Here is a 27,855-nt window from a genome sequence, read left to right on the forward strand (position 1 = left end):
GCTAAGGTTTCCTCCCTCTGGGAAGTCCCTGACCTGATAAATTGGCTCAGATGCCTTCCTTAGTGCTTCTGCAGCTCCCGTGCACCCACCTGCCAGCCTGGTCACACCGTGGGACCTGGCCCATGGGGTCTCCAAGATCCTCCAGCCACAGTCCTCAGAGAAATAGGCCAACCCTGATCTCACACCAAGTCCTCTTGAGCTAATAGCCCAGTCACCACATCGAGGGGCTGGCTACACAGAAGACACTCACCTCTGTCCCTCATACCTAAGTAGAGGCCAGGCGGCTTTCCCACAGGTCCTCCCCTCCCCCACAGAGACGGCCATGACACTCCTCTCACCTGCAGGGTTGCCTTGGCCTCCTGGAAGGAGTGGGTAAGGGTTTCCTTCTCCTGCTCATGTGAGACCCGGAGGACTGTAGGGAAAGGAGACCTCTGTGAGCTCAGACACCCACACGCTTCACCCTAAAGCCTTCTGGAAGGCCCCATGAGGCCTGGAGAACCTGGGCAATCAGCTGGGGCCCACGGTGACTGGGGGGGGGGCTAGGGATGGCCTTATTCATCTTTCATTTAGTAGGCTTGCAGCTGTGCCAGAAATATAGTAGATATTTAAGAAAAGCTCATGGAAATGGAAACAAATTCTATCCTGGGAGGAACTGTGAACCCTACCAGATTATGGGAGCCACCCATGCCTCACTGAGGCTAAGACCCAAAGATCGTGCAGCAAGCTCATTCGTCTGGCTCACCTGCCGTGAAAATGCATAGGGCCAATGTTTTGCAAGCTGGCTTACCCAAACTTCGAAACCATTAAATCATTATTTCGCAAACCATGGCACAAAACTGCAGTCAGTATGTTCCATCTGAGGCCAGGAAACCTACCTTGTCCTCGTTCAGCTTCTTCCACAACAGAGGAACCTTGAGAAGATCGCTTCAAATATTGAAATGTTCTACTGCCTCAATTGTGAAATGAGTTGTGCTAAGGGACGATCCATGAATGACGTGAGAAAAGGACACACAAGGGCCTTCCAGACTGGGCTGTGCTTGCAGATTTGCTAGCATTCCCTCAAATCAATAGAGTTCTATTTCTTATCCCGCCTCCCCTCAGAGCTCCTCGTGGAAAATTCCAACCTTGTCTCAGCTGAAAGAAGACAACGGGGAAGTGACCAATCAATGGGTAGGATGGGAAATAGGACAGAGAGGATAGGGGAAAAAAAAGTTTCATATGACCAAAGGCCCAGGCATACAGCGGGCCCGTGTCACAGACAAAACAACGTTCAGTAATACAAATGTGATAGAGCCGTCAAAAATTCAAGAGACCGGCTGTATAAAAATTACAGGCCGATTTTTTCCAATTATGGGCCAAATTCGTTAATTTGCCTCTCAAGACAGGTTCTGATTCCAGGTAAGCTAGAGGATGTGCCCTCCATACAGACTGTCCTACTGACCGTGGCTATAAAACCGAGACAGAATGAGTGGAATAGTTAGTTGCAGACTCTGAAAAGTAAACGTTAGCAGGGAGGCTGGGCAAGAAGACCAGAATCTGAAGTACCATGAAACCAAAAGTTTTAAACAAGACTCAGAATCTCATGTTTCCAAATATTTCAGGATATAATACAAAATTGCTCAGCATATGAATCCAAATGGCTCAGCATACAAATCCGAAACGGCTCAGCGTACAAAGAAGCAGGAAAATCTTAACTTGGCTGAGAAAGACATTCGGCAGATGCCAACACTGAGATGCTACAGATGTCGGAATTATTAACAGAGACGTTAAGACAGCTGATATAAAAATGCCTCATGAAGTAAGAGAGTACCCTTGAAAAGCATGGAAAAATAGAAAGCCTTAGAAAATATATAGAAGCTATTAAAAAGAACCAAAAGGATATTTTAGAACTAAAAAATGTAATACATGAAATTTTCAAAACTCACTAGGTGGGCTCAGTAACTGAACAGAGATGACGCAGATAAAGAGCCAGTGGACTTGAATACGGATCAATAGGGATGATCCAGTCTGAACAATTGAGAGAGAAATGATTGGGAAAAAATGAAGAAAGCCTCAGGGACCTATAAAACAATCCAAAAAATGTCTAACATTTGTGCATCAGAGTCTCAGAAAGAAAAGAGAGAGAGTGCAGTGCGGAAACTGTATTGGGAGAGAGAATGGTTGAATGCTTCCCAAATCTGGCAAAACATAAACCTATGACTGAAGACACTCACTGCACCCCACACAGGGGAAACCCAAAGAAATCCACACCCAGACACTTCAGTTTTGAAAACTTATGACAAAGAAAAAATCTGGAACTGACCCAGAGAAAAACGGTGCATTACTTAGAGGAAACAACAGTTTGAATGACTGTGGATTTCTTATTAGAAACCTTGGAGACTAGAGAAACTAAGAACATAAACCAGGAATAAAAACTGCCAAAATAAAAGAACTGTAAATCTAGAATCCTATAGCCCGTGAAAATATCCTCAGGAAAGGTGAAACGAAGACATTCTCAGAGGAAGAGACACTAAAATAATTCCTCATCTGCAGACCTACTAAAAGAATGGCTTAAGGAAATTCTTTAGGCAGAAAGCAAATGATACCAGAGGGAAACTCGGAACTTCAGGAGTGTAGGAAGAGTGACAGAACTGGGAAGTGCCTGGGTAATATAATGGACTATTCTTCTTCTTCTTCTTCTCCCCTTGTGCTCTTTAAAATATATTGATGGTAAATCAATGTTATAAATAGTGTAACATTGTCAGATGGGGCATTCAATGTATGTGGATGTATTATCTAAGACAAGTACAACAAAAAGGAGAGAGGATAGGGACCTACATGACGGTAGGCTTGCTACATCCTGTGGCATAATGTGAATTCTAAACAGATGCTTAAATATTTTGTAATTCTTAGAGCAATTACTAAAAACAAAACAAACAAAAAAAACACCCCAAAACAAAAAACTGTACAAAGAGATATAGTAAAAGAGACCAGAGACAAGTTGAAATGGAATATTAAAAAATGTTCAAGTACTCCAAAAGAAAGCATGGAAGGAGAGGTTAAAACAACAACCAGAAAACAAACACAAAAATGACAGACCTACATCCAACCATATCAATGAGAACACTAAACCGGGCGCCGGGGGGGCTCAGTCGGTTAAGCATCTGTCTTCGGCTCAGGTCATGATCCCAGGGTCCTGGGATTCAGTCCCACATTGGACTCCCAGCTTGGCGGGGAGTCTGCTTCTCCCTCTCGCTGTGACTCTCCCCCTGCTTGTGCTCTCTCTGTATCTCTCTCTCTCTCTCAAATGAATAAATAAAATCTTAAAAAAAAAAAAAGAACACTAAACTATATGGTCTAAACATCCTAAGGAAAAGACAGAGATTGTCAGGATGGATCTTTAAAAAAATACCCAACTATATGCTATTTACAAGAAACCCACTTTAAATATATGTCACAGGTAGATTCAAAGTAAAAAGGTAGAAAAAGCAACATGAATCAAAGGAAAGCTGTAGTGGCTATATTCATTTCAGATGACGTGCACTTAAGAATAAGGAATATTATCAGGGATAAAGACATTGACATTATATAATGATGAAGAGGTCAGTTCTCTAAGAAAACATAACAATCCTAAATATTTATATACCTAACAAAGGAGCCTTGAAATACATGAAGCAAAAACTAACAGAACTAAAATGCAAAATAAATAAATACACACAGCTATAGTAGGGATTCCAACACTCTTCAGCATTTGGTAGAAAAAGGAGGCATAAAATCAGTAAGAATATAGAAGAACTGAACACTGTCAACACGCTGATTTAACTGATTTATAAACTACATCTTACAGTAGCAGAATACACATTTTTTTCAAGTGCACATGAAACATTCACAGGACAGACCATATTCCGAATCATAAAACAAGCCTTAACAAATTATAAAAGGAGCAAAATTCAAACTATGTTCTCTGACCATAATGAAATCGAACTGGAAATCAGTCACAGAAAGAGAACTATAAATCTCCAAACACTTACACGTGTTCAATGAGCCAAAGAAGAAGTCTTAAGGGAAACTAGAAAATATTTTGAACTGAACAAGAATGAAAATACAAAACATCAGTCTGTGGGAGGCAGATAATGCAGTGCTCAGGGAGAAATTTATGACACTAAATGTTTCTGTTAGGAAAGGAGAAAGGTCTCAAATCAGTAATCTAAGCTCCCAGTGTAAGAAATAATAAGAAAGAAGAGTTAACTAAATATAAAGCAAGCAAGCAGACGGAAATAAAAATAACAGAAATCAACAAGATTGAAAATGGAAAAATCCAGGGGCGCCTGGGTGGCACAGCGGTTAAGCGTCTGCCTTCGGCTCAGGGTGTGATCCTGGTGCTATGGGATCGAGCCCCACATCAGGCTCCTCCGCTATGAGCCTGCTTCTTCCTCCCCCACTCCCCCTGCTGTGTTCCCTCTCTCGCTGGCTGTCTCTATCTGTCGAATAAATAAATAAAATCTTTTAAAAAAAAAAGAAAATGGAAAAATCAGGAAAATCATAAATGAAACCAAAAGTTAGAAAGGATTTGGAAAGGATTAATAAGGTTGAAAAACCTTAAGCAAGACTAACACAGCAAAAAGAGAATGCACAAACTACCAATATCAAGAATTTAAGAGGGAATATCACCACAGACACGGAAGATATTTAAAACAATAGTAAGAGATTACTACGAGCAATTCTATGCATATAAACTCTGGAATTTAGATGAAATGTACCAATTCCTGAAAAACCACAGACTACTAAAACTCACCCAAGTAAAACACATAACCTGGGCATTCCTATAACTACTAAAGAATTCGAATTTGTACTTAAATACTTTCTGGACAAGAAATGTTTGAGAACAGATGGTTTCATTCACAAATTCTACGGAACATTTTAAAAAATGACACAATACCAGTTCTACACAATCTCTTCCAGAAATGAAAGAGGAAGGGACAGGTCTCACCTCATTCCATGAGGCAAGCTATACCTTGAAACTAAAACGAGTCAGACGGTACAGAACAGCCCTCGTGAACACAGACACAAACATCTTCAGTAAAATATTAGCACGTCAAGTTCAGCAATACATAAAAAAGAATAATATAACGTGATCGAGTAGGGTTTATCCCAGGAATAGAAGGCTAGTTCAAAATTCGAAACTCAAATCCATGTAATCCACAATATTAACAGTCCACAGAAGAAAAATCACACAATTATAGGGATCATAGATGTAAATGTAAAACTTAAAACCATACAGATTTTGGAAGACAACACAGAAGATCTTTGTTACCTGGGGTTCAGCATCGAATTTTTAAGATATGACACCAAAAGTATAATGAATAAAAGAAACAATAAATCGGAATTTATCAAAATTAAAAGCTTTGCTTTATAATATACACTGTTAAGAGAATGAGAAAAAAAAAGAAGAAACCCTATCGCCTAGCAGAAGATATTTGCAAATACAAAGGACTTGTATCCAAAATATATAAAGATCTCTCAAAACTGAACAGTAAGAACAAGCAAGCTAGTTAACAGGTAAGAGATTTGAATGGACATTTGACCAGGTGATGTACAGACAGCAAGTAAGCACAAGAAGAAACGGCCAACATCATGAGTCATTACTGAAATGCAAATCAAACCCATGATGAGATATCGACACACACCAATCAGAACAGCTAAAATTAAAAAAAATTGGCAAGTGTTTAGTGAGAAGGAACAGTGGAACTCCTATTTCACTCATGGGAATGCAAAATGATGGCCCCTAAGGAAACCAGTTTCCCATTTCTCATAAAGCCAAACATACTCCTGCATTATTTACCCAAGAGAAGTGGAAATTTATGCACACACAGAAATCCATACATGAATGTTCAGAAGAGGTTTATTCATATTTGCCTCAAACTGGAAACAACCCAAATGTCCTACAACAAGTAGATGAGTAAATAATGGAATACAACTCAGCAATGAAAAAAAACCTGAACTATTAATACACACAACTTGGATGAATCTCAAAGACGTCCTGACAAGGGGCGCCTGGGGGGCTCAGTCAGTTAAGCATCTGACTTCGGTTCCGGTCATGATCTCAGGGTCCTGCGATGGAGCCCCACGTCTGGCTCCCTGCTTAGCAGGGAGCCTGTTTCTCCCTCTGCCCCTCCCCCTGTTCTCTCTCTCTCTCTCTTTCTCCCCCTCGTAAATAAGTAAGTAAATAAATAAATAAATAAAATCTTTAAAAAAATGCCATGATGAGTGAAAGAGGCCACTACCAAAAATCAGGTATTATTTTGTTTATAAAACAGCCTCGAAAAGACAAAACTATAGTGATGGGGAACAAATCAGTGGGTGCCAGGAACTGGAGTAGGGTGCAGGCGAGTACAGAAGGATATAGCCTGAGGGGCGCCTGGGTGGCTCAGTCGCTTAAGCGTCTGGCCCTTGTTTTCCGCTGGGGTCATGACCTTGGCCTTGTGGGATCGAGCCCCATCAGGCTTCTCGCTCAGTGTGGAATCTACTTGGGTTTCTCTCTCTTCCTCTCCCTCTGTCCCTTCTCCTGCTCGTGTGCTTTCTTTCTCTTTCTAATGAAATAAAATAAAATCTTAAAAAAAAAAAAAGGAAGGATACCTGAGAGAATTTGGGGGGAGTGGAACTGTTTTGTATCAGATTAGGGTGATGACTATGTGAATGTACACCTGTGTTAGAATTTATGGAACTATACACCAAAAAAGTCAACTTTTATGATCATTTAAAAAATAAAAACAAAAAGAGAAAATAAAAGACAGCAAAGGGTCATCAAAGGTGAAAAACCACCCCTAGCTTCTCCCAGTTATCTATGTACCGTCCCCCAAACACATAACATCTTATATTTTCCTTCCCACTATGCTTTTATTCATTCATTTAACACACACTTACGTATCACCTAATATAAGCCAAGTGATTTAGAAATAAGTATGAAGGAATTCTGAGTGGTGGGAAGAACTCAAGATAGGCTGTCCCTTCTCCTCTGGGGTTTTTACAACAGGAAAATTTTCTTATCAATATAGTTATAATCCTAAAAATAGTATCAAAACAATGCAAGGAGAACAGAGCTGTTTTCCTATAAGAGCCTCCTGACAAGTGGAAGGTAGATTTTAGAGATATGGAAAGTGACCTGAGAGTCAAGGTAGATTCTAGAATTATAGAAAGTGAGCTGAGGTTGAGTGACAGGCCCAACATTGCACAGCACGTTAGAATTAAAACACAGCTCTTCAAATTCCCAGGGCGAGGGCTTCAAATCCATTCCAAAACATTTTGTGCTAATGTTGCAATATGTTTCAAGAATCTTAAAATTGTTCAGACCTCTGTTCTAGTTATTCCATTTCTGGGAATCTAAGGACATATCGCGAAATGTGGGCACATCTTTATGCAAAAGACGTTTAGTGCAGTGTTATTTACAGCAGTTAAAATCTGGAAGTCTAGACTCACAGGATATAAGGAAAACCATGTATGCCATGGTCTAACCTAACATTTACAAGCAGCATAATTATTTGGAAACATGTTGGAAACAATGTTAAATGAAAAGAACAGGATCTAAAATTTTACATCTAAAATAATCCTAACTGGGGGCGCCTGGGTGGCTCAGTGAGTTAAGGATCTGACTCTTGGTTTCGGCTCAGGGCGTGATCTCAGGGTCATGAGATTGAGCCCTGGTTGGGCTCCGCAAGGAGTCTCCTTGAGATTCTTTCCCCTTCCCTCTCCCTCCTTCTTGCTCCTCCCCCTGCTTGTGCTGTCTCTCTCAAATCTATCTATCTATCTATCTATCTATCTATCTATCTACCTATCTTTTTTTAAAGATTTTATTTATTTATTTGATAGAGAGAGACAACCAGCGAGAGAGGGAACACAAGCAGGGGGGGGGGTGGGAGAGGAAGAAGCAGGCTCCCAGCGGAGGGGCCTGATGTGGGGCTCGATCCCAGAACACCTGGATCACGCCCTGAGCCCAAGGCAGCCGCTTAACGACTGTGCCACCCAGGCGCCCCACTATCTATCTATCTTTAAAAAAGTAATCCTACCTGTAATTTTAAAAGATAGTTCTCAGAAAAGATCATGCAAGTACCAATGATTAAAGGAAACACTGGTATAACATTTTCTAGGTCTGTTTCAATAACATTAAAAATCTACATAAGCTTCTCCAAAGAAGATATACAAATGGCCAAAAAGCACATGAAAAGATGCTCAGCACAATTAGGCATTAGGGAAATGCGAATCAAAACCACCATGAGATACCCCTCCAACTTCACAGGATGGCAACAATGGCAACAACAACAACAATGGAAAATGAGAAGTGTTGGCGGGGATGTGGTGCGATTGGAACCCTTGGGCGTCGCTGCTGGGGATGCAGAGAGGCGCAGCTGCTGTGGCCGACCTTTCGGCCGTATGATCCCCACAATGCTACTGCTGGGTGTGCATGTGGGGGAACCGGAAGTGGGCGGACGAGCAGGTGCTCGTAGAGCGGCACTGTTCGCGGTCGCCATAGGGTGGAGGCAGCCCAGGTGTTCATCAACTAACGAACGGGTAACAAAGTGTGGTGTGTCCATGCCAGTGATAATGGAATAGGGTTCAGCCATAAAAAGGAATGGAGCAGCTTTTAAAATGGGAGAGAAAAACAGCAACAGTGCAAACGTACAGTGAAGCAAGGATGCGCCCTGCAAACCTCATGCTGGTGAAGAAGCCAGACGTGGGGTCACAGATGGCATGATTCCATTACTGAGTGTCCACAATGGACGGAACCATGGCCCGAGAGTGGGCTGGTGGCTGCCAGGGGCTAGGAGGTTGGGGAGGGGCAGGGAGTGACTGCATGGTGGGGATGGGACTTCCTCTCAGGGTGATGAGCGTGTACTGGAACGGGATGGGGTGGCGGTTGCAGGACACCCTGAATGTATGAAATGTCACTAATGGTAATGGTCTTACGTGTATTTTCAGAAAAAAAATACATAAATCTTGTCACACCAACTCTACTGAAGGTTATTCTAAAGATAAAATCATGAATGTGGCCAAGATTTTACAAAACGGTTCACTGTGTAAGTATCATTGCTATTATAAACACTGGCAGAAGTTTGAGATCACCTACACGCCTAACCACTGGGCCTCAGTTACATGAACAAGGGCTGACATTGGAATGCTGTGTAATTACTAAAACTTACGTTACGGAAGTTGAATGACAAGATGTTAATAGAATTCAGAGTGAGAACAATTTATCTCCTCCCCCAAAGTCTGTGTGTTTATGTGTATAGATGAATATCCCAGGGAGGCGCGCACACACACACACACACACACACACACACACACACAGAATGTAAGGGATCTATATCAAAGGGGTAACAGTGACTAGTTCTGGGTGGAATTACACAACTTTAATTCTCTCAATAAGAAAATAATAAGTACTAATAATTGCTTGCTAAGTATCTTGTGAAATATTAGGCACCGTTCTAAATTTTATGTATCTGTACATCAAATCATTTAATTCTCATAAAGACCCTATACATGAAGTCAACCCAATTCTTCAAGGTTACACAGCCAGTAAGAGGAAGAGGTGAAGCTGGGATCCAAACCCAGGGACTGTGGCTGCAGAGCCTGAGGTCCTAACAACGATGCTATAAGATCATTTTGTTTAACCCATAGATTCTAATTTTTTATGATGGTCACCATATCAAAGGGAAAAAAGTTATTTGAAAAAAATAACCTAACTATAAATTGTAAAAGCTTTCATTGTTTTTGTTTTTAAGCTTTTGTTTATTTGATACAGAGAGAGAGAGAGAGAGCACAAGCAGGGGAGGAGGCAGAGGGAGAAGCAGGCTCCTGGCTGAGCAGGGAGCTGGGTACGGGGCTTGATCCCAGGACCCTGGGGTCATGACCTGAGCTGAAGGCAGCCGCTTAACCGACTGAGCCACCCAGGTGCCCAGAAAGCTGTCATTGTTGTAGGGAAGGAATATGGATATTTAAAAATTCTCCTATTTGTCTAGATTTTTCAAATTTCCTTTAAGGAATATGAATTGCTTTTAAGTGGAAAGGGGGAAAAAACCCTCTCAACTAAGGTTACACAAAGCATGGTGTCAGTTTTAAAGTCATGTCCAAAAGGACAAGTCCAAGGACCCCGAAGACTCCCGCCCTAAAGCAGCCAACTATTTGTGGATCAGAAGCAGGAGGGGGCAAAAGGTCTAGAAGAGATATTTGAACAAATTGTAGCTGAAAACTTCCCTAATCTAGCAAGGGAAACAAACATTCGTGTCCAAGAGGCAGAGAGGACCCCTCCCAAGCTCAACCACGACAAACCTACGCCATGTCACGTCATAGTGCAATTCGCGAATATTAGATGCAAGGATACAGTATTGAAAGCGGCCAGGGCAAAGAAATTTCTCACGTACCAAGGCAAAAGCATCAGAATTACGTCAGACCTGTCTACACAGACCTGGAATGAGAGAAAGGGTTGGGGGAGCATATTTAAAGCTCTTTCAGAGAAAAACATGCAGCCAAGGATCCTTTATCCAGCAAGGCTGTCATTCAGAATTGATGGAGAAATAAAGACATTTCAGAATCGCCAGTCACTAACCAATTTTGTAACCACGAAACCAGCCCTACAGGAGATATTACGGGGGGTTCTATAAAAGTAAAAAGGCCCCAAGAGTGATACAGAACAGAAAGTCACAGCCAATACAAACAAAGACTTTACTGGCAACATGGCAACATTAAAATCATATCTCTCAGTAATCAGTCTTAATGTAAATGGTTTGAACCATCCCATAAAACGCCACAGGGTTGCAGATTGGATAAAAAGAAATGACCCATCCATTTGCTGTCTACAAGAGACTCATTTCAAACCCAAAGATGCATTCAGACTGAGAGTAAGGGGATGGAGTACCATCTTTCACGCAAATGGACCTCAAAAGAAAGCTGGGGTAGCAATTCTCATATCAGATAAATTGGATTTTAAACTACAGACTATAGTTAGAGATGCAGAAGGGCACTATATTATTCTTAAGGGAAGTATTCAACAAGTGGATATGACAATTATAAATATATATGCCCCCAACAGGGGAGCAGCAAGATACACAAGCCAACTCTTAACCAGAATAAAGAGACATATAAATAAAAATACATTAATAGTAGGGGACCTCAACACTCCACTATCAGAAATAGACAGAACACCCTGGCAAAAACTAAGCAAAGAATCAAAGGCTTTGAATGCCATACTCGACGAGTTGGACCTCATAGATATATATAGAACACTACACCCCAGAACCAAAGAATACTCATTCTATTCTAATGCCCATGGAACATTCTCAAGAATAGACCATGTTCTGGGACACAAAACAGGTCTCAACCGATACCAAAAGATTAAAATTATCCCCTGCATATTCTCAGACCACAACGCTCTGAAATTGGAACTCAACCACAAGGAAAAATTTGGAAGAAACTCAAACACTTGGAGACTAAGAACCATCCTGCTCAGGAATGACTCGATAAACCAGGAAATCAAAAATCAAATTAAACAATTTATGGAGACCAATGAGAATGAAAATACAACAGTTCAAAACCTATGGGATACTGCAAAGGCAGTCCTAAGGGGGAAATACATAGCCATCCAAGCCTCACTCAAAAGAATAGAAAAATCTAAAATGCAGTTTTTATATTCTCACCTCAAGAAGCTGGAACAGCAACAGAGGGACAGGCCTAATCCACGCACGAGGAAGCAGTTGACCAAAATTAGAGCTGAAATCAATCAAGCAGAAACCAGAAGTACAGTAGAGCAGATCAACAGGACTAGAAGCTGGTTCTTGGAGAGAATCAATAAAATTGACAGACCACTGGCAAGACTTATCCAAAAGAAAAGAGAAAGGACCCAGATTATTAAAATTATGAATGAAAAAGGAGAGGTCACGACAAGCACCATTGAAATTGGAAGGATTATTAGAAATTTTTATCAACAGCTATATGCCAATAAACTAAGCGATCTGGAAGAGATGGAATCCTTCCTGGAAACCTATAAACTATCAAGATTGAAACCAGAAGAAATTGATTTCTTAAACAGGCCAATTAATTACGAAGAAATTGAGTCAGTGATAAACAACCTTCCAAATAACAAAACTCCAGGCCCGGACGGTTTTCCTGGGGAATTCTACCAAACATTAAAAGAAGAAATAATACCTATTCTCCTAAAGCTATTTCAAAAAATAGAAACAGAAGGAAAGCTACCAAACTCATTCTATGAGGCCAATATTACCTTGATCCCCAAACCAGGCAAAGACCCCATCAAAAAGGAGAATTACAGACCGATTTCCCTAATGAATATGGACACCAAAATCCTCAACAAGATACTTGCTAATAGAATCCAACAGTACATTAAAAGGATTATCCATCACGATCAAGTGGGATTCATACCTGGGATGCAAGCGTGGTTCAATATTCGCAAATCAATCAGCGTGATACATCATATCAACAAGAAAAGACTCAGGAACCATATGATCCTCTCAATCGATGCCGAAAAAGCATTTGACAAAATACAGCATCCTTTCCTGATTAAAACCCTTCAGAGTGTAGGAATAGAAGGTACATTTCTCAATCTCATAAAAGCCATCTATGAAAAGCCTACTGCAAATATTATTCTCAATGGGGAAAAGCTGGAAGCCTTTCCCTTAAGATCAGGAACTCGACAAGGATGCCCACTCTCGCCACTATTATTCAACGTAGTACTAGAAGTCCTTGCAACAGCAATCAGACGACAAAAAGGGATCAAAGGTATTCAAATTGGCAAAGAAGAAGTCAAAATGTCTCTCTTTGCAGATGACATGATACTCTATATGGAAAACCCAAAAGAATCCACTCCCAAACTATTAGAAGTTATAGAGCAATTCAGTAACGTGGCGGGATACAAAATCAATGCTCAGAAATCAGTTGCATTTCTATACACGAATAACGAGACCGAAGAAAGAGAAATTAGGGAATCCATCCCATTTACAATAGCACCAAAAACCATACGTTACCTTGGAATTAACTTAACCAGAGACGTAAAGGACCTATATTCTAGAAACTATAAATCACTCTTGAAAGACATTGAGGAAGACATAAAAAGATGGAAAGATATTCCATGCTCATGGATCGGAAGAATTAACATAGTTAAAATGTCCATGCTACCCAGAGCAATCTACACTTTCAATGCTATCCCGATCAAAATACCGAGGACATTTTTCAAAGAACTGGAACAAACAGTCCTTAAATTTGTATGGAAACAGAAAAGGCCCCGAATCTCCAAGGAACTGTTGAAAAGGAAAAACAAAGCTGGGGGCATCACAATGCTGGATTTCGAGCTGTACTACAAAGCTGTGATCACAAAGACAGCATGGTACTGGCACAAAAACAGACACATAGACCAATGGAACAGAATAGAGAGCCCAGAAATGGACCCTCGGCTCTTTGGGCAACTAATATTTGATAAAGCAGGAAAAAACATCCGGTGGGAAAAAGACAGTCTCTTCAATAAATGGTGCTGGGAAAATTGGACAGCTACATGCAAAAGAATGAAACTTGACCACTATCTCACACCATACACAAAAATAAACTCCAAATGGATGAAAGACCTCGATGTGAGACAGGAATCCATCAAAATTCTAGAGGAGAACATAGGCAACAACCTCTACGACATCGGCCAAAGCAACCTTTTTCATGACACATCCCCAAAGGCAAGAGAAACAAAAGATAAAATGAACTTATGGGACTTCATCAAGATTAAAAGTTTCTGCACATCCAAGGAAACAGTCAGAAAAACTAAGAGGCAGCCCACGGAAAGGGAGAAGATATTTGCAAATGACACTACAGATAAAGGACTGGTATCCAAGATCTACAAAGAACTTCTCAAACTCAATACACGAGAAACAAATAAACAAATCAAAAAATGGGCAGAAGATATGAACAGACACTTTTCCAATGAAGACATACAAATGGCTAACAGACACATGAAAAAATGTTCAAAATCATTAGCCATCAAGGAAATTCAAATCAAAACCACACTGAGATACCACCTTACGCCAGTTAGAATGGCAAAAATAGACAAGGCAAGAAACAGCAATTGTTGGAGAGGATGTGGAGAAAGGGGATCCCTCCTACATTGTTGGTGGGAATGCAAGTTGGTACAGCCACTCTGGAAAACAGTGTGGAGGTCCCTTAAAAAGTTAAAAATTGAACTACCCTATGATCCAGCCATTGCACTACTGGGTATTTACCCCAAAGATACAGACGTAGTGAAGAGAAGGGCCATATGCACCCCAATGTTCATAGCAGCAATGTCTGCAATAGCTAAATCATGGAAGGAGCCGAGATGCCCTTCAACAGATGACTGGATTAAGAAGTTGTGGTCCATATATACAATGGAATATTACTCAGCTATCAGAAAGAACGAGTTCTCAACATTTGCTACAACATGGACAGCACTGGAGGAGATAATGCTAAGTGAAATAAGTCAAGCAGAGAAAGACAACTATCATATGATTTCTCTCATCTATGGAACATAAGAACTAGGATGATCGGTAGGGGAAGAAAGGGATAAAGAAAGGGGGGGTAATCAGAAGGGGGAATGAAACATGAGAGACTATGGACTATGAGAAACAAACTGAGGACTTCAGAGGGGAGGGGGGTGGGGGAATGGGATAGACTGGTGATGGGTAGTAAGGAGGGCACATATTGCATGGTGCACTGGGTGTTATACACAACTAATGAATCATCGAGCCTTACATCGGAAACCGGGGATGTACTATATGGTGACTAACATAATATAATAAAAAATCAATAAAAAAAAAAAATAAACAAATAAATAAATAAATAAATAAGAAGCAGGAGGGGGCAGCCAGAGGCAGGGGGCGGGGCCAGTGGTAGGAGGGAGGGGCCAGAGGCAGGGGGAGGGGCCAGTGGTAGGAGGGAGGGGCCAGAGGCAGGAAGTGGGGGCCAGTGGGAGTCCTCCTATGAACTGCGAGGTGGGGACAAAAGAAGGACGCTTCCACACCCTTGCTAGCGAAGCATCTCCATCCTTACCTTGCAGGGTCTCCTCATGCTCTCCCTCCAGGACTCTTCGCTGTTCATCCAGTTTCTCTCGAAGCTCTAGCTCCCTCTCCTTCTCCACCTGGGGGCGGGAGGTGGCCAGCAGTATGATATTGGGCAGTGTCAGTGCAGCTCAGCCTCACTTGCTCAAACACCAAACCCTGGAGCCTTGCAGAGGTTCGTGATCAGAATCCCACCCCATCGCCTGAGTGACGGGAACGACCTGAGCTCAGAGTGGGCACAAATCACAGCAGGTGTGAATGACTCTGCCTTCTTTAGATCTTAGAAGGGGGCTCCCAGAGACTTGTCTAGGTGGAAGGGCTGTAGAAGTCTTCAAATCCTGATGCCCGCTCCAGGCAGGAAGTCTTTCTACTGTGTTAGTGTTTTCTGATCTTTCACTGCATACAATGAATATAATGAATTACATGCAAGCAGTTACAAATATTCATTCAAAAGATGAAGGACTTCCTTCTTGGTAAAGGAGTAAGAGAAACAACACCAAAATTGAAAGGTGGTCCTCATTCTGGCGTTGAGCAAGGTTAGCTGAGCAGGAAAAGAGAAGGGCTGTGTGTCCCCTGACTTACCTGTTCTGCCCATTTCTTCCTGTCCTCTTCGTGTTGCTGGAGAATTCTGGTTATCTCCTTATGGCACTGCTCAGCTTCCTCGGATGCACAGAGCTGGACAGCTGTGGCTACAGGCGAGGAAGCACAAAATTCACACAGAGCAGAGGGGAGGCCAGGGCCTGGCGGAGAGGATGTGGGAGGCCAGGGTCAAGGGGTGAGAAGTCCAGTCTCCACCTCAAGAATGGTTTCAGTCAGGAGATCAACCTCCGGCAGCAGCCCCTCACATCGCTCCGGCTTTGGAGACGCTCCTTAGACCACTTAGGAGCCAGTGGTCTCATTCTGCCCCCTACGATCTACAGCAAAGCTGGTAGCTCACAGGATGGACTCAGCCCATACAGGTGGTGCTATTTGCTCTAATAGCTAAGGTGAAAAAAAGGGGGGCGCCTGGGTGGCTCAGTCAGTTAAGCATCTGCCTTCAGCTCAGGTCATGATCCCAGAGTCCTGGGATCAAGTCCCGTATCGGGCTCCTTGCTCAGCAGGGAGTCTGCTTCTCCTTGCCCCCCAGCCCCGCTCATGCTTTCTCTCTCTCTCTCTCAAATAAACAAATAAAATCTTAAAAAAAAAAAAAAAGTAAAAAAAAAGTTGCTGAGATTTAATAACTGGGCAAGTTTTACTTCATATACAGATTAACAAGTTTTCTTGACGAAGCCACAGAACTGGCAGCGTGTACCTTCGGGCCAGCCAGGAGCTGAAGCCAACGCACAGCTGTCTCCCACTTCCTCCAGGACGTGGCTCTGCCATTTGCCACCTGCTTTATCTGCTGGGGCCTGTGTCTGACTGTGTGACCCCTGACCTTTAGCATCCTCCCCCCCAGCTGGAGGCAGAGGGGCTGCTGTGAGTGGGAAGGAGACACACACGGGAAGTCTGGCCCCTGCTTAGGAAACCCCGAAACAGGCCCTGCCCATGCCACTCTGAGTCCAACAGGCTCTGGGTGGGACCTAAGGCATGACCCGCCCTCTCCGTGCCTCAGTTACCCAATATGGGAAATCGGGATAATAATAATACCCAGATCACAGGGCTATGGAGATGACTCAATCAGGAAACGACGGTGACAGAAATAATACCAGCGAGGTAAGGAGGACTGAGAGCTGACCGTGCCCGGGAACATGTCAGCCCTGTTCCAGGTGCCTCACGGGGAATGCACAGTCCTCACAACAACCCAGTGTGATGGGTACTATGCTTATCCCCACTTCACAGATGAGGAAACTGAGGGACAGCGAAGTTACGCCACGGGCCCAGGATCACAGTCGGGGGAAGGGCTATGAACTTGCACAGTCTGATCCCATGGCGAGCCCTCCTAACTGCCCCCTTACTCTGCCTGCTGACGCACATGAAGCCGTAAGCGCCGTGCCGGGCATTTAGAGACAGCTCCGTGGATATGCTTTCCTGTGACTGAATGCTCTCTGGAGAGTCATCACTGCTCCTGACAAGCACTAGAGGGGCTGGCGTTGCTGGTGTAGTTGGCATTATTATTGCTGGTATTATTATTACAGAGCGCTACAGACAGGCTTAGCAAAGGGCATGAGGAGAAAGGCGAGGAGTGGGGCTGCTAGCCAGGACGCCTGCCCTGGGCTGCCTGTCAGGACGGGGGCTGGGGGGAGTGAGTCAGTGCCCTGGGTCCTGGGGGACGGCAGTGGTCCAGTTCAGAGAACCCCAGACTCTCCCAAACCACTTGGCTCAAAGTCCCAAACGATGGTCCACAAGACCAGTACCCGGACTAGCCCAGACCAGGGAGAAGCTTTTAGAAAAGATACATCAACTACCAACACCGGGTCTTCGGCCCCGTTCCCAGAGACTCTTGCACGGTGGGGCCCCAGAATGTGTATCTTTGAAGTTCCCCCAGGTAATTCCGTGCACAGGCAGATTACGGGACCTCTGAGTTCTGGTCCAATTGCTTATCTGGTACCTAAACGTCGTCTACAATGGCCCTGCCAGTCTCCAGTCTGTAACGGAACACTTTCAGAGATGGAGAGCTCATTTCAGTACTAGGTAGCTCTGATGGTTTTAAACCAACAATCACACAAAAAATCCTTTGAGATTGAACTGAATTCTGCCTGCCTGTTTCTGCCACCTTGAGGCCCTTGTGCTGACCTCTGGGTCACACTGAACAAGGCTTATCTTTCTTCTCTATGAGGGCACTTCAGACACTTGGAGAGAACTGTTGTGTTTTATTGCAACATCTTCTTTCCAGGGAGAATATCTTCTGCTCCTTTAACTGTTCCTTACAGGACTTGGTTTCCAGATTCCTCACCAGCCTGATCTGTCTCTACTGCACTTCCTCCAATTTTTCTGGATTCCCCTGAAAATGTACTTTCCAGAAATAAACTCAGCACTCCAGGCATGGCATCAGTAGCCAGGGACAGTCAAGTACAGGTCAGGAGAATCACCTCCCTGATTTTAGATATGATACTCCTATTAATGAAACCTACCTAAGGTCTCATGAGATAATTAAATAGCTATATCAGCTTTGTTGATTATAAAGTAGGAAACATCATGGATGGTGGGGAGGGCATTTATAGGGCTGGCTACTTACCTGTGTCCCCATTGAGGGGACCTAGTTCCTGTGGCTCTGGTCTGGGTGGCTGATCTGGTTTTTGGCGCCTCTGGAAGAAATGAGACAACAATGAGGTGAAGGTAGAGGGTAGGAGGTCAATGTGAGGATGGGTGCTCTAGTAGGATCCTTCCAAAGCCCAGACACGACTGACGTCCAGTTATGCCAGACCTGGCTCTGGATCCAGTTACTTAGGCTGCCTCCCTCACTAGCCAAAGGCAGCACTCGCTCTGTGGGGAAGGGGTTCCCAGAGCAGCGTTTCTCATCATCGCCAGGGAAACCCTCAGTGGGGAGTTTGATGCTGGTTGACCTCTCCTTAGATTCTTGTGGTTTGTGCCACCATCCATGAGGCCCTCCCTGCCCACCTTTCCTTCTTCCAGCTCTTGGCCAGACCTTTTGCTATTACCCTCTCCCTGGTTATGGCTGAAACTTCCCAACTGCTAGTTCAGAGACAATTACCCTTTCCTCTCAGGTACCCTATGGTCACCACAACTTCCTTCCAAGTTCCCTGTATTCAGGGCAAAACATCAGAAGTCCGAGCCCTGGGGGGGCGCCTGGGTGGCTCAGTTGGTTAAACATCTGACTCTTGGTTTCGGCTGGGGTCATGATCTCAGGGTCTGTGTTGGGCTCCATGCTCAGTGCAGAGTCTGCTTGACCCTCTCCCTCCCCCTCGGCTCTTCCGCCTGCTTGCGCTCTCCATCTCTCTCAAATAAATAAATAAATTCTAGAAGAAGAAGGAGGAGGCGGAGGAGGAGGAGAAAAAGAAGAAGTCGTCATCATCAAGCCATGGTTTTACCAGGCTTATTCTTTGTTAGAGGGGGTGTTTCACCAGTGATAAGGAGGCAGTGGTACTTACCTGGACAGATGGGGTAAGACGCCGCACTCAGGGTGTGCTGGGCACTATGACGTCTTATCTACACTACCCTAGCTAATCTTCAGAACGATCCTGGGAAATCTGAATATCCCGAATTTACAGAAGAGGAGGCTGAGGCTGAGTGAGGTTAGGACTCAATCAAGGTAGATTAGTGAATAATTGGCAGAGTCAAGGATTTGAGCCATACTTGGCCAGTGTTGGTTGAATCTGATCAAAGGAGGGAACAGATGCCAAAGGCTGAATCCCGAAGCAGTGTCAGTGGCTCCCAGATTTTCAAGTTTCGTAAATAATATCTTCTAATAGGAGAGTTGATATGGGTTGACAAGCAAGGATGCTGAAAAAATTATTTTCAGGCTAACACTATCATTTCATAAAATAGAGGATATTATAACCTTCCAAAATATAGTAAGGAAAGCTCAAGACACTTCTTCCAGGAAAGGGGAACTGACATCCTTACTCAATGTTTTACACACACTTACACCTTTAATTTTCTCATTTCACCCCAGATAGGTGGGAAGTCAGCCAAGGCCTGGCAGAAGCCACTGGACCAGAATCTGGTGGTAGAAAAAATAAATTAAGCCATTCTGTAACTTTTTAAGATGTTCTTGGATGTAACTAGACTTATTGTGGTGATCATTTCACAATATGTGCAAACACTGAATCATTGCTGTATACCCGAAACTAATATAATGTCTATATGTCAACTACCCCTTTGAAAAAAAAGATGCTCTTAAAAAAATGAAAAAAAATTTAGATCCCATTTTAAGAAACGCTTAAGAGGTGTGTCTGGACGGCTCAGCCAGTTAAGCATCTGACTCTTGATTTCAGCTCAGGTCATGATCTCAGGGTGGTGAGATGGAGCCTGCGTCCGGCTCCACGCTGGGTGTGGAGTCTGCTTAAGATCCTCTCTCTCCCTCTGCCCCTCCTCCCTCTCACCCTCTCTAAAAAAAGAAAAAAAAAAAAGAAAAAAGAGAGAGACACTTAAATAATGTCAGCCTATGGAAAGGCTATAAAAATGTTCGATTAACTGTACTTTTTACTATGGTCACAGATTTTAAAAGTAAATTATGGCATCAAATTATTAACAATTTCCTGAACTCAGGAATGATTGAGATGCTGCTAGAAAGCATACTTCTGGTTGGGGAAGAAAGGTAGGTCAAGGGAGGGCCTCTACAACCTTCTGCTCCTGCCCCACAGACAGAGCCTGGGGCAGCGTGAGCCCCTGGCAAACTGAACAAGACATGGCGCCTCTCCCCGGCCCTCAGTGGCTGGGCATGCCTGACAACTGAGTTCTTCCACCCCGCGAAGACTCGGCTCTCCCTGCCCAGGGGAGAGGGGAGGCCCGGCCCAGGCACAAGCAGGGAAGCTGTCAAAGCAAGAATCTGGGGAAGTGACAGGAGCCAGCCTCTCTACCCTGGGCTGTAGGAAGGAGGGAGATCAATGGTTGTCTCATCCCCATTGCCACCACTGGTTATGCTCATCTGGGGATGTTTTTGTGGGACTGAGAATTCCTGAGTTCCAGTCCCGGCCCTGCTACAAACCTGGACACATCCCTTCCCTCCTCTGGGCTCCTGCTCCCTCCTTCGCTAAGAGTAGAGTCGAGAAGGTCTTAGTGGGTTCCCGTGGTGTTCCAACTCTGAGCTCTGACCTCGGCTCCTCTCAGTAGCACTCACAGGCAAGGTAATTACAGCGAGGAAACCCAGGGAGGTAAGACACGGTCACACTGTGCCTTGATGGCAAACTCAACAGTAGAACCAGGTCTCAGCACATTAGAGACTGGAGCAGTGTGGCTTAGGAACGCCAGGATTCTAGGGGCGCCTGGCTGGCTCAGTCAGTTAGTGTCCAGCTCTTGGTTTCAGCTCAGGTCATGATCTCAGGGTTGTGGGATCAAGCCCCTCGTCAGGCTCCGGGCTCAGCATGGAGTCTGCTTCGCTCCCTCTGCCCCTCCACCCTGCCAGTCTCTATCTCTAAAATACATACATACATACATACATACATAAAATCTTAAAAAAAAAAAAAAACACCAAAACACCAAAACAGAACTCTGGGATTCTAGAATTACCCAGACCCGGATTCAAATCTTAAAGCTTATGCTGTGTGACTGCATGGCCTCTCCAAGCCTTGGTTTCCTCATGAGATTGTTTAAGGATCAGATGGGATAATGCACCTATAATGTCTGGCATATTCTGAGAGCTCAAACATTGCCTGAGTTGACTACTTCCTGCTTGAAAAGCAGGGCAAGGACAAAGGCCCGCAGGGCTGTGGCAGCTCTCCCTCAGACCGGCCCTGCGTAAGATCATGAAGCTCATGAAAAACTGTCTTCTGCCAAACAACCACCACAGAAAGGTGAAAAACTCTCCTCCACGAACAGCTTCCAGACCACAGGCAGGACAGGACCCTGCGCTCGAGTCCCCAGATCCTGACAAAACCACTCCCAGGATCGCGGCCTCCAGTGACATGCTAGACTTATCACCGGGGCGCCAGGGTGTCTCAGTCGGTTAAGCGTCTGCCTTCGGCTCAGGTCACGATCCCAGGATCCTGGGATCAAGCCCTGCAATGGGGGGGGGGGGGGGTGGTGTGTCCCTGCTCAGCAGGGGACGTCTGCTTCTCCCTCTCCCTCTGCCTGCTGCTCCCCCTGCTTGTGCTCTCTCACTCTGTCAAATAAATAAATAAATAAACTTAAAAAAAAAAAAGACTCATCGCTTTCTGTCCTCAGGCAAGCATCCTCCTCTTCCTCTGTTTCCTTAATAAATATTTGTAACCCTCTTCCTCCAATTATAGTAGCAGTAATAATACATCTACTTATTCCTTATTGGAACGTTACACATACTTCCCTATGTTTTACTTCTTCAAATACGTTACAAGCATTTACTACGTGGCATTAAATACTCTGTAGATATATTAATTTTAACGACTCAAATATTTCATCCTCGTGAATGCATTCAGTCATTTAACAATCTGCATGAATACTTCGATTATTTCCATTTCTTTGTTTCCAAATTATGCTTTCACTAATCACTTACTGATTTATACGATTTTTTTATGCACCCGAAGCTACTGGCTCTACCCTCCAGAAAGAGTCTACCGACGAACGCACCCACTATGGGCACACGAGAAGGCCAGCTTTGCGGCAACCTTGCCAACGTGGAATAGTATCACTTTTTAAAAAACAGTTGGCAGATTGGCTAGGCCCAACCCAATCCTGGCCCCAACAGGTGCATCCCCGTGTTCAAGACCATCCCCAGGCGCTTGTCCCAGCATGACACACCCTCCGCAGGTCCTCCAGCTTCCAGGCTGAGCTCACGTCACGTTTCCCCTCCGTCTCCCCGCAGCGCTGAGTTGGCCCCTGGCAGCTCTGTGCCCCAGTGCCTGTTCGGACACCCATGTGAGTACCTAGCTGGTTACCTGGGTTTCTCCAGCTAGGCCAAGGGGCTCCTTGAGGACAGGGACCATGTTTGAAACCTGCTTTGGATTTGTCCCAGCATCTGTTATGATGCGCAGAGCACTATTTCTAGGAAGGTGGTCTCGGGTTTCCTGTATTAGAACCACCTGGAATGCTTGCTTAACACAGCCCCCAGGCCCAGTTCTAGACCCACAGAATCCGAGGGTGGTAGGTGTGCCTGGAAGCCCCAGTCTGCCAATCCCTGCAGGTGGTTCTGATGCTCACAAAAGCCTGAGGACACGTAGCCCAGAGCTGAGTAGGAACCGACAAGCAACTACTACGTGGAAAATCCCCAGGTTGGGGCTGTTGCAGCCCCTCCTCAGAGGCCACGGAGCAGAGCTCACGCTGCAGGGACAGAGGACGGGAGCTGGGAGGGGGACACAAGAATTTCCCCTTCCAAAAGCAGAGCGGGGACCCAGGGCTGGGGTGGGGCATCCGGATTGAGCTCTGGAAGAGGGATAGCAGGGTCAGTGGGGTTTCCTGAGTCAACAGAAACTGGGAGAAGAGAGCGAGGGGCGCAGCTGGCAGCGCAGGATGTAGGGAGAACCCAGGACTGGGGGAGACACCAGGAGACCTGGATTCCAGCTTTCCTATGAGACTTGAGGCAAGCCCCTTGCCTCCGCTGGGCCTTAGTTTTTCAATCTGCCACGCGTCAGGATTGGGACAGGTGTTCTGTTCAGTTCTTCTGAACTCCGGGACAGCTCTTCTACCATGGAGGCTGGAAAGTGGGCCCTTGTGTCTTGGTAGCACACACAGTTCTGGGGCCCAGCTCCTTGCTGTCAAGCAGGCCGGAGCCCCACTTTGGGTTCAACCTGAAACAAGCCTGGTCTGCGGCAGGATGTGGCTTCCAAATACAGGCGCAGAGTCCGGGTTTGGTGGGAGGACAGTGGCCAGACCTGTGGACACTGTCCGCAGGGAGGACAGAAGCCCGATGAGCTCACATCGGGTCCAGTGAGACCCCCTAGAACGTGCTTGCATTTTGAAGGGTAAATTGACAAACTAAAAGGTACCAAAAGGAGATGACACGAAGGAGACCCCAAACCAAATTATAGGAGGTACTGTTAACAACAGTTGGTCAGCCTCAAGAACAGGCAAGAACACCTGGCCACTGCCTTCAAACCCCCGCAGGACTGTCATGAAGTAGCTGCTAGTGTGTGGCCCACAGCCTTCGAGGGCAGGCTTGTGTCTAAAGACCAGAAGTTTTATGAAGTTTCAGTTCAACATGAAGAAGAATTTCAGAACTGTCCCAGAGATAAGCTGCCTTACTAGAGGTGGGGGCTTGGTGGTGGTAGTGAGTTCTCTGTCACTGGTAGCATGCAAGAAGAGGCAAACTTCATTCCGCAGGAGGGATCACAGAGGACCTTCAACTCCCACAGTCTATAATTCTATAAAGTATCTTTGATGTTCAGCAAGTTAAGCCCTCTGGTAAGCCTAAAGTGCAGGAGGTCTGTGAAAGCCACCAGCATGAACACGGTCTTGGAGGGCTCTGTTGAGTACTCCCCAGGTTGAAGGTGAATTTCTTTCTTTTTTTTTTTTAAGGTTATTTATTTATTTATTTGACAGAGAGAGAGAGAGACAGCGGGAGAGGGAACACAAGCAGAGGGAGTGGGAGAGGAAGAAACAGGCTCCCAGTGGAGCAGGGAGCCTGATGCGGGGCTCGATCCCAGGACCCTGGGATCATGCCCTGGGCTGAAGGCCAATGCTTAACGATTGAGTCACCCAGGCGCCCCATGGGGTGAATTTCTGTAGTCCTGTACTAAAGCCTTTGGGGCAGACTCCTCAATTTCCCTCAATTGTGAGCCGTATCAGGCAAGGGCGAGTAAGGCAGAAGCAGCCCAGACGGAAGGTGCTCAGCTCTTCCTTATGCTGGGGCTCCCGCTAGGATGGGAGCCAAGAGCAGCCCTGAGGATGGCTCAGCCTTTCCTGACCACACTTGGTCTCACCTCGCTGTAGGGCCATCACTCCATGCCTTCCTCCGGCCTTTGGGCTTTGTGTATTTCTGATCGAGTGGTATCATTTGTGTCCTCATTATTCCTGCTTCACTTAGAGAATTTAGTAATCAAAGGACCCTTAAGAGTCACCTAGCTCCTGAGCACCTAAGTGGCTCAGTTGGTTAAGCATCTGCCTTTGGCTCAGGTCATGATCCCGGGGTCCTAGGATCGAGCCTCATGTGGGGCTCCCTGCTCTGTGGGGAGAGTGCTTCTCCCTCTGCCCCTCCTCCTATTCATTCTCTGAATCTCTCTCTCTCTCAAATAATAAATAAATACAATCTTAGAAAAAAAAAAGTTACCTAGTTCCTTTCCTGTTCCCTGGCTTCCCTTGGCCACAGAGTTCTGTCATACCCGTTCTGGCTCAGGAATGCTTCCTGGGACCCAGCAGGCAGGGTTGGAAGGGCCCCTGGAGACAGTTTATTCCAATCCCCACCTCCTATTTCCAGATGGAGAAACTGAGGCCCAGAGGTGGAATGGACAACACTTGTCAGAGGCCAGACAGCAGGGGAGCAGCGCCCTAATGAGAATCCAGATGCAAGGTGGCGCCTGGAGGCCCTTCCGTTTCCTTTCCTTTCTGCATACACCAGATTGGTCCCAGTAGCCGAAGTGTAGGGGACACTGATTCTGGGCCTCCCAGGACTCAGGTCACACCCCTCTGCAGTATCAGAGCTGCCTTTCCGGTGTCTGGACTCGGCACGGGTGGGGCCCCGTACTAGTAGTTTCAGAATCTTAACCACCACGGGCAGAGCCTATTGGCTGACGGTAGAGGCAGGAAGGAGGTGGGGGTGGAGGCCCAAAGGGCCCCTCCAGAAGGGGGAGGAAAGGCAGGGCCTCAATGTTCAGGGCTGTTGAGAAATCGGAGCGTTCACACCCAAATCACAGAGGTTCCAACGGAAGAGCGCCGAACACCGGGCTCCGCTGGCCTAGCTCCACGACGGACGGACAGAAGGATTCTGGCCAAGTAATGCCTGAATTTGACTGCATTTTCACCGTGCCAAGGACCCTCAAGATTCAGTTCATCTCATTCATACTACGGAGTGTGGCGTGGGCATCGCCCACTGCCTGCCCGGGGAAAGATCCGCGTGGCTATGAGATCCGTGTGGCCTCACGGTGGGAGGGCCAGCCGGCACCACTGGGCTGTGCTGGGGGGCGCGGCCCTTCTCAGAACACCAGCGATGCCCCCCACCCCCACCCAGCGCCACAGTCAGGGGCGGATGTGGCCTCTAGGGCTGCTATCTGATCGACTGAGGAATGACATCTCAGAGGAGGACAGGACCACTTCCCTCTTCAGCACCTCCCAGCCGGGCCGTGGCAGACCGTGGGGGAGCCCCTGAGGGAGGCCCTGAGCACGGGCCGGCCTCGTGCACAGACGGAGAGGTGAGGCCTAGAGAAAGGCTTTCCAGTGCACAATATTCCTTGTCTTTCTCCCCAGAACCCACGTTTTCCCGTCCCCTTCCAGCTTCCCAGGGTGTCCGCGGTTCTGGTCAACTTCGAGGGCCTGGAGCTGGCAAAAGCACTCAGCACCACCTCGGCATTTGGGTCAGCCCGAGACCCTGAAGCAGTGGGACAGAAAATGAGGTCAGTGGCTGGGGCAGAGGAAGAGATATGCTGAGGGCACAGATAATATGCCAGACACCCACCGGTCTCCCCACCCCAATGGCAAACTCCCCAGTGGGGGTCTAGAGTCAAAATCCCGGCTTGCCACTTGCTGTGTGACCTTGGGATAGTACCCGACCCTCTCTGGGCTTCTGTTTCCTCTTCTCTATGGCCTGGAGTTGGGCAATGCCATACATCAGAGTCCTTCTAGTGTTGAAATGCTTCAGATGTAGAAGAGGCAGAGTGAGGTCATCCGGCCCCCTCATCCTGTATCAATCCTGTCATGCTCGCTTGTGCCGGGCAGAGCAGGGCGGGTGATCTGACACACTCAGCTGTCAACCCCTGCGTGAAGAGGGCTTCTCAGAGGAGAAGAAAAGACACGCCCTTGCTCAGGAGGGCCCCGGGTAGATGTCCTGAGCCCTTCACACCACCCTCTGTTCTCGAGCGGCCCCTAAGGGGAGGCAGTAGTTGCCTGGAACAGAGGGTGACAGGGAGTCAGTAGCTACCCCCCCAGGTTATAGGCAGCATGCCCCACCACCCCGCAGTCGCACCGCTAGCAGAGAGACACCCGTTAGTGAGGACAGCGGCACCTCCCCAGGGGGCTCAGGGCAGAGTCGTTTGTAATAGCGAGACACCGGAAACCAGCCTCAGGTCTGACTGGGGCCTGGCTCGATACACGAAGGGACATAATACCATGCAAGGTCACTCGTCATATAAAAAATGAAGTACATTTTACATGCAAAGTGGGAAAGGCATTTGGTAGGAGGCCAATATGCAAAATCAACTATTTTTCTTGGTACTTAAATGCACACAAACGAACAGAGAAAAGTACGTAGAAAAGCACAGACCGATGGCACTTGTCATTTTTAGAGAAAGGACTGAGATCGTTGTAGCCAAGGAGGGAGAGCTTTAGTGTTACCTGGATTCTCAGAATTTCTTAAACAGTGATGTACTCAAGTTTTACTTGTGTGCAAAGAAATTAACAACAGCAAGAAGAAATACCTCTCTTGAAATCTAAAAGCAGCCAAGGCAGTCATTCTACAGATGGGGACATCAAGGCCCAGGGAGAGACCCCCCAACAAGTTAATGGAAGAGGCAGGAGTCAGACCATGGTTGACTCCCAGGGTGGTGCTTTCTTCCACGGATGCCAAGGCTGGTGGCCAAAAGCCTCTGGGCCTTGTCCACGTGCCTCCTTGCTTGCCATGCTCCCTACTGTCCTGGGGAGCCATGGGTCCAAACGGGAGGCCTTGGGTTCTTGCTGCCCACCTTGACTGATGGTGGAGGATGAGAGCGGGGGTGGGAGTCATTAACCTGAAGATCTAGAAGTTTCCCAGGGCTGCCGTAACAAATTACCATAGAGTTGGAGCCCCCAAACAGAAATGTATTCTCTCACAGTTCTGGAGGCTAGAAGTCCAAAATCAAGGTGTTGGGAGAGTTGGCTCATTCTGGAGGTTCTGAGGGAGAATCTGTTCGATCCCTGTCTCCTAGCTACTGGCAGGTGCCACAATCCTTGGTGTTTTTTGGCTCATGTACCTGCAGTCCACCGATCTCTGCTTCTGTTATCACATGGCCTTCTCCCTGTCCAAAGTGTCCTATTCTTATAAGGACAACAGTCATTGGATTAAGGCCCACCCTAATCCAGTAGGACCTCATCTTAACTGGATTCCATCTCCAAAAAACCTATTTCAAATAAGGTCACATTCATAGGTTCTGGCTGTATG

General features: G+C 45.9%; 1 protein-coding gene across 1 annotated transcript in view; it reads right to left on the reverse strand.

Moving 5' to 3' along the window:
* Nucleotides 1–27,855, reverse strand: part of CCDC69 (coiled-coil domain containing 69) — a 43,919-nt gene that overhangs the window by 6,287 nt on the left and 9,777 nt on the right. The window contains exons 3-6 of the mRNA XM_057312392.1: nucleotides 18,214–18,283; nucleotides 15,642–15,748; nucleotides 15,052–15,139; nucleotides 339–412 (exon numbers count right to left, since the gene is read on the reverse strand). Of these exons, the coding sequence (XP_057168375.1) occupies nucleotides 339–412; nucleotides 15,052–15,139; nucleotides 15,642–15,748; nucleotides 18,214–18,283 (339 nt within the window). The remainder of the gene's footprint in view (nucleotides 1–338; nucleotides 413–15,051; nucleotides 15,140–15,641; nucleotides 15,749–18,213; nucleotides 18,284–27,855) is intronic.

Source organism: Ursus arctos, unplaced genomic scaffold (genome assembly GCF_023065955.2).
Source record: "Ursus arctos isolate Adak ecotype North America unplaced genomic scaffold, UrsArc2.0 scaffold_15, whole genome shotgun sequence".
NCBI classification, from domain to species: domain Eukaryota; kingdom Metazoa; phylum Chordata; class Mammalia; order Carnivora; family Ursidae; genus Ursus; species Ursus arctos.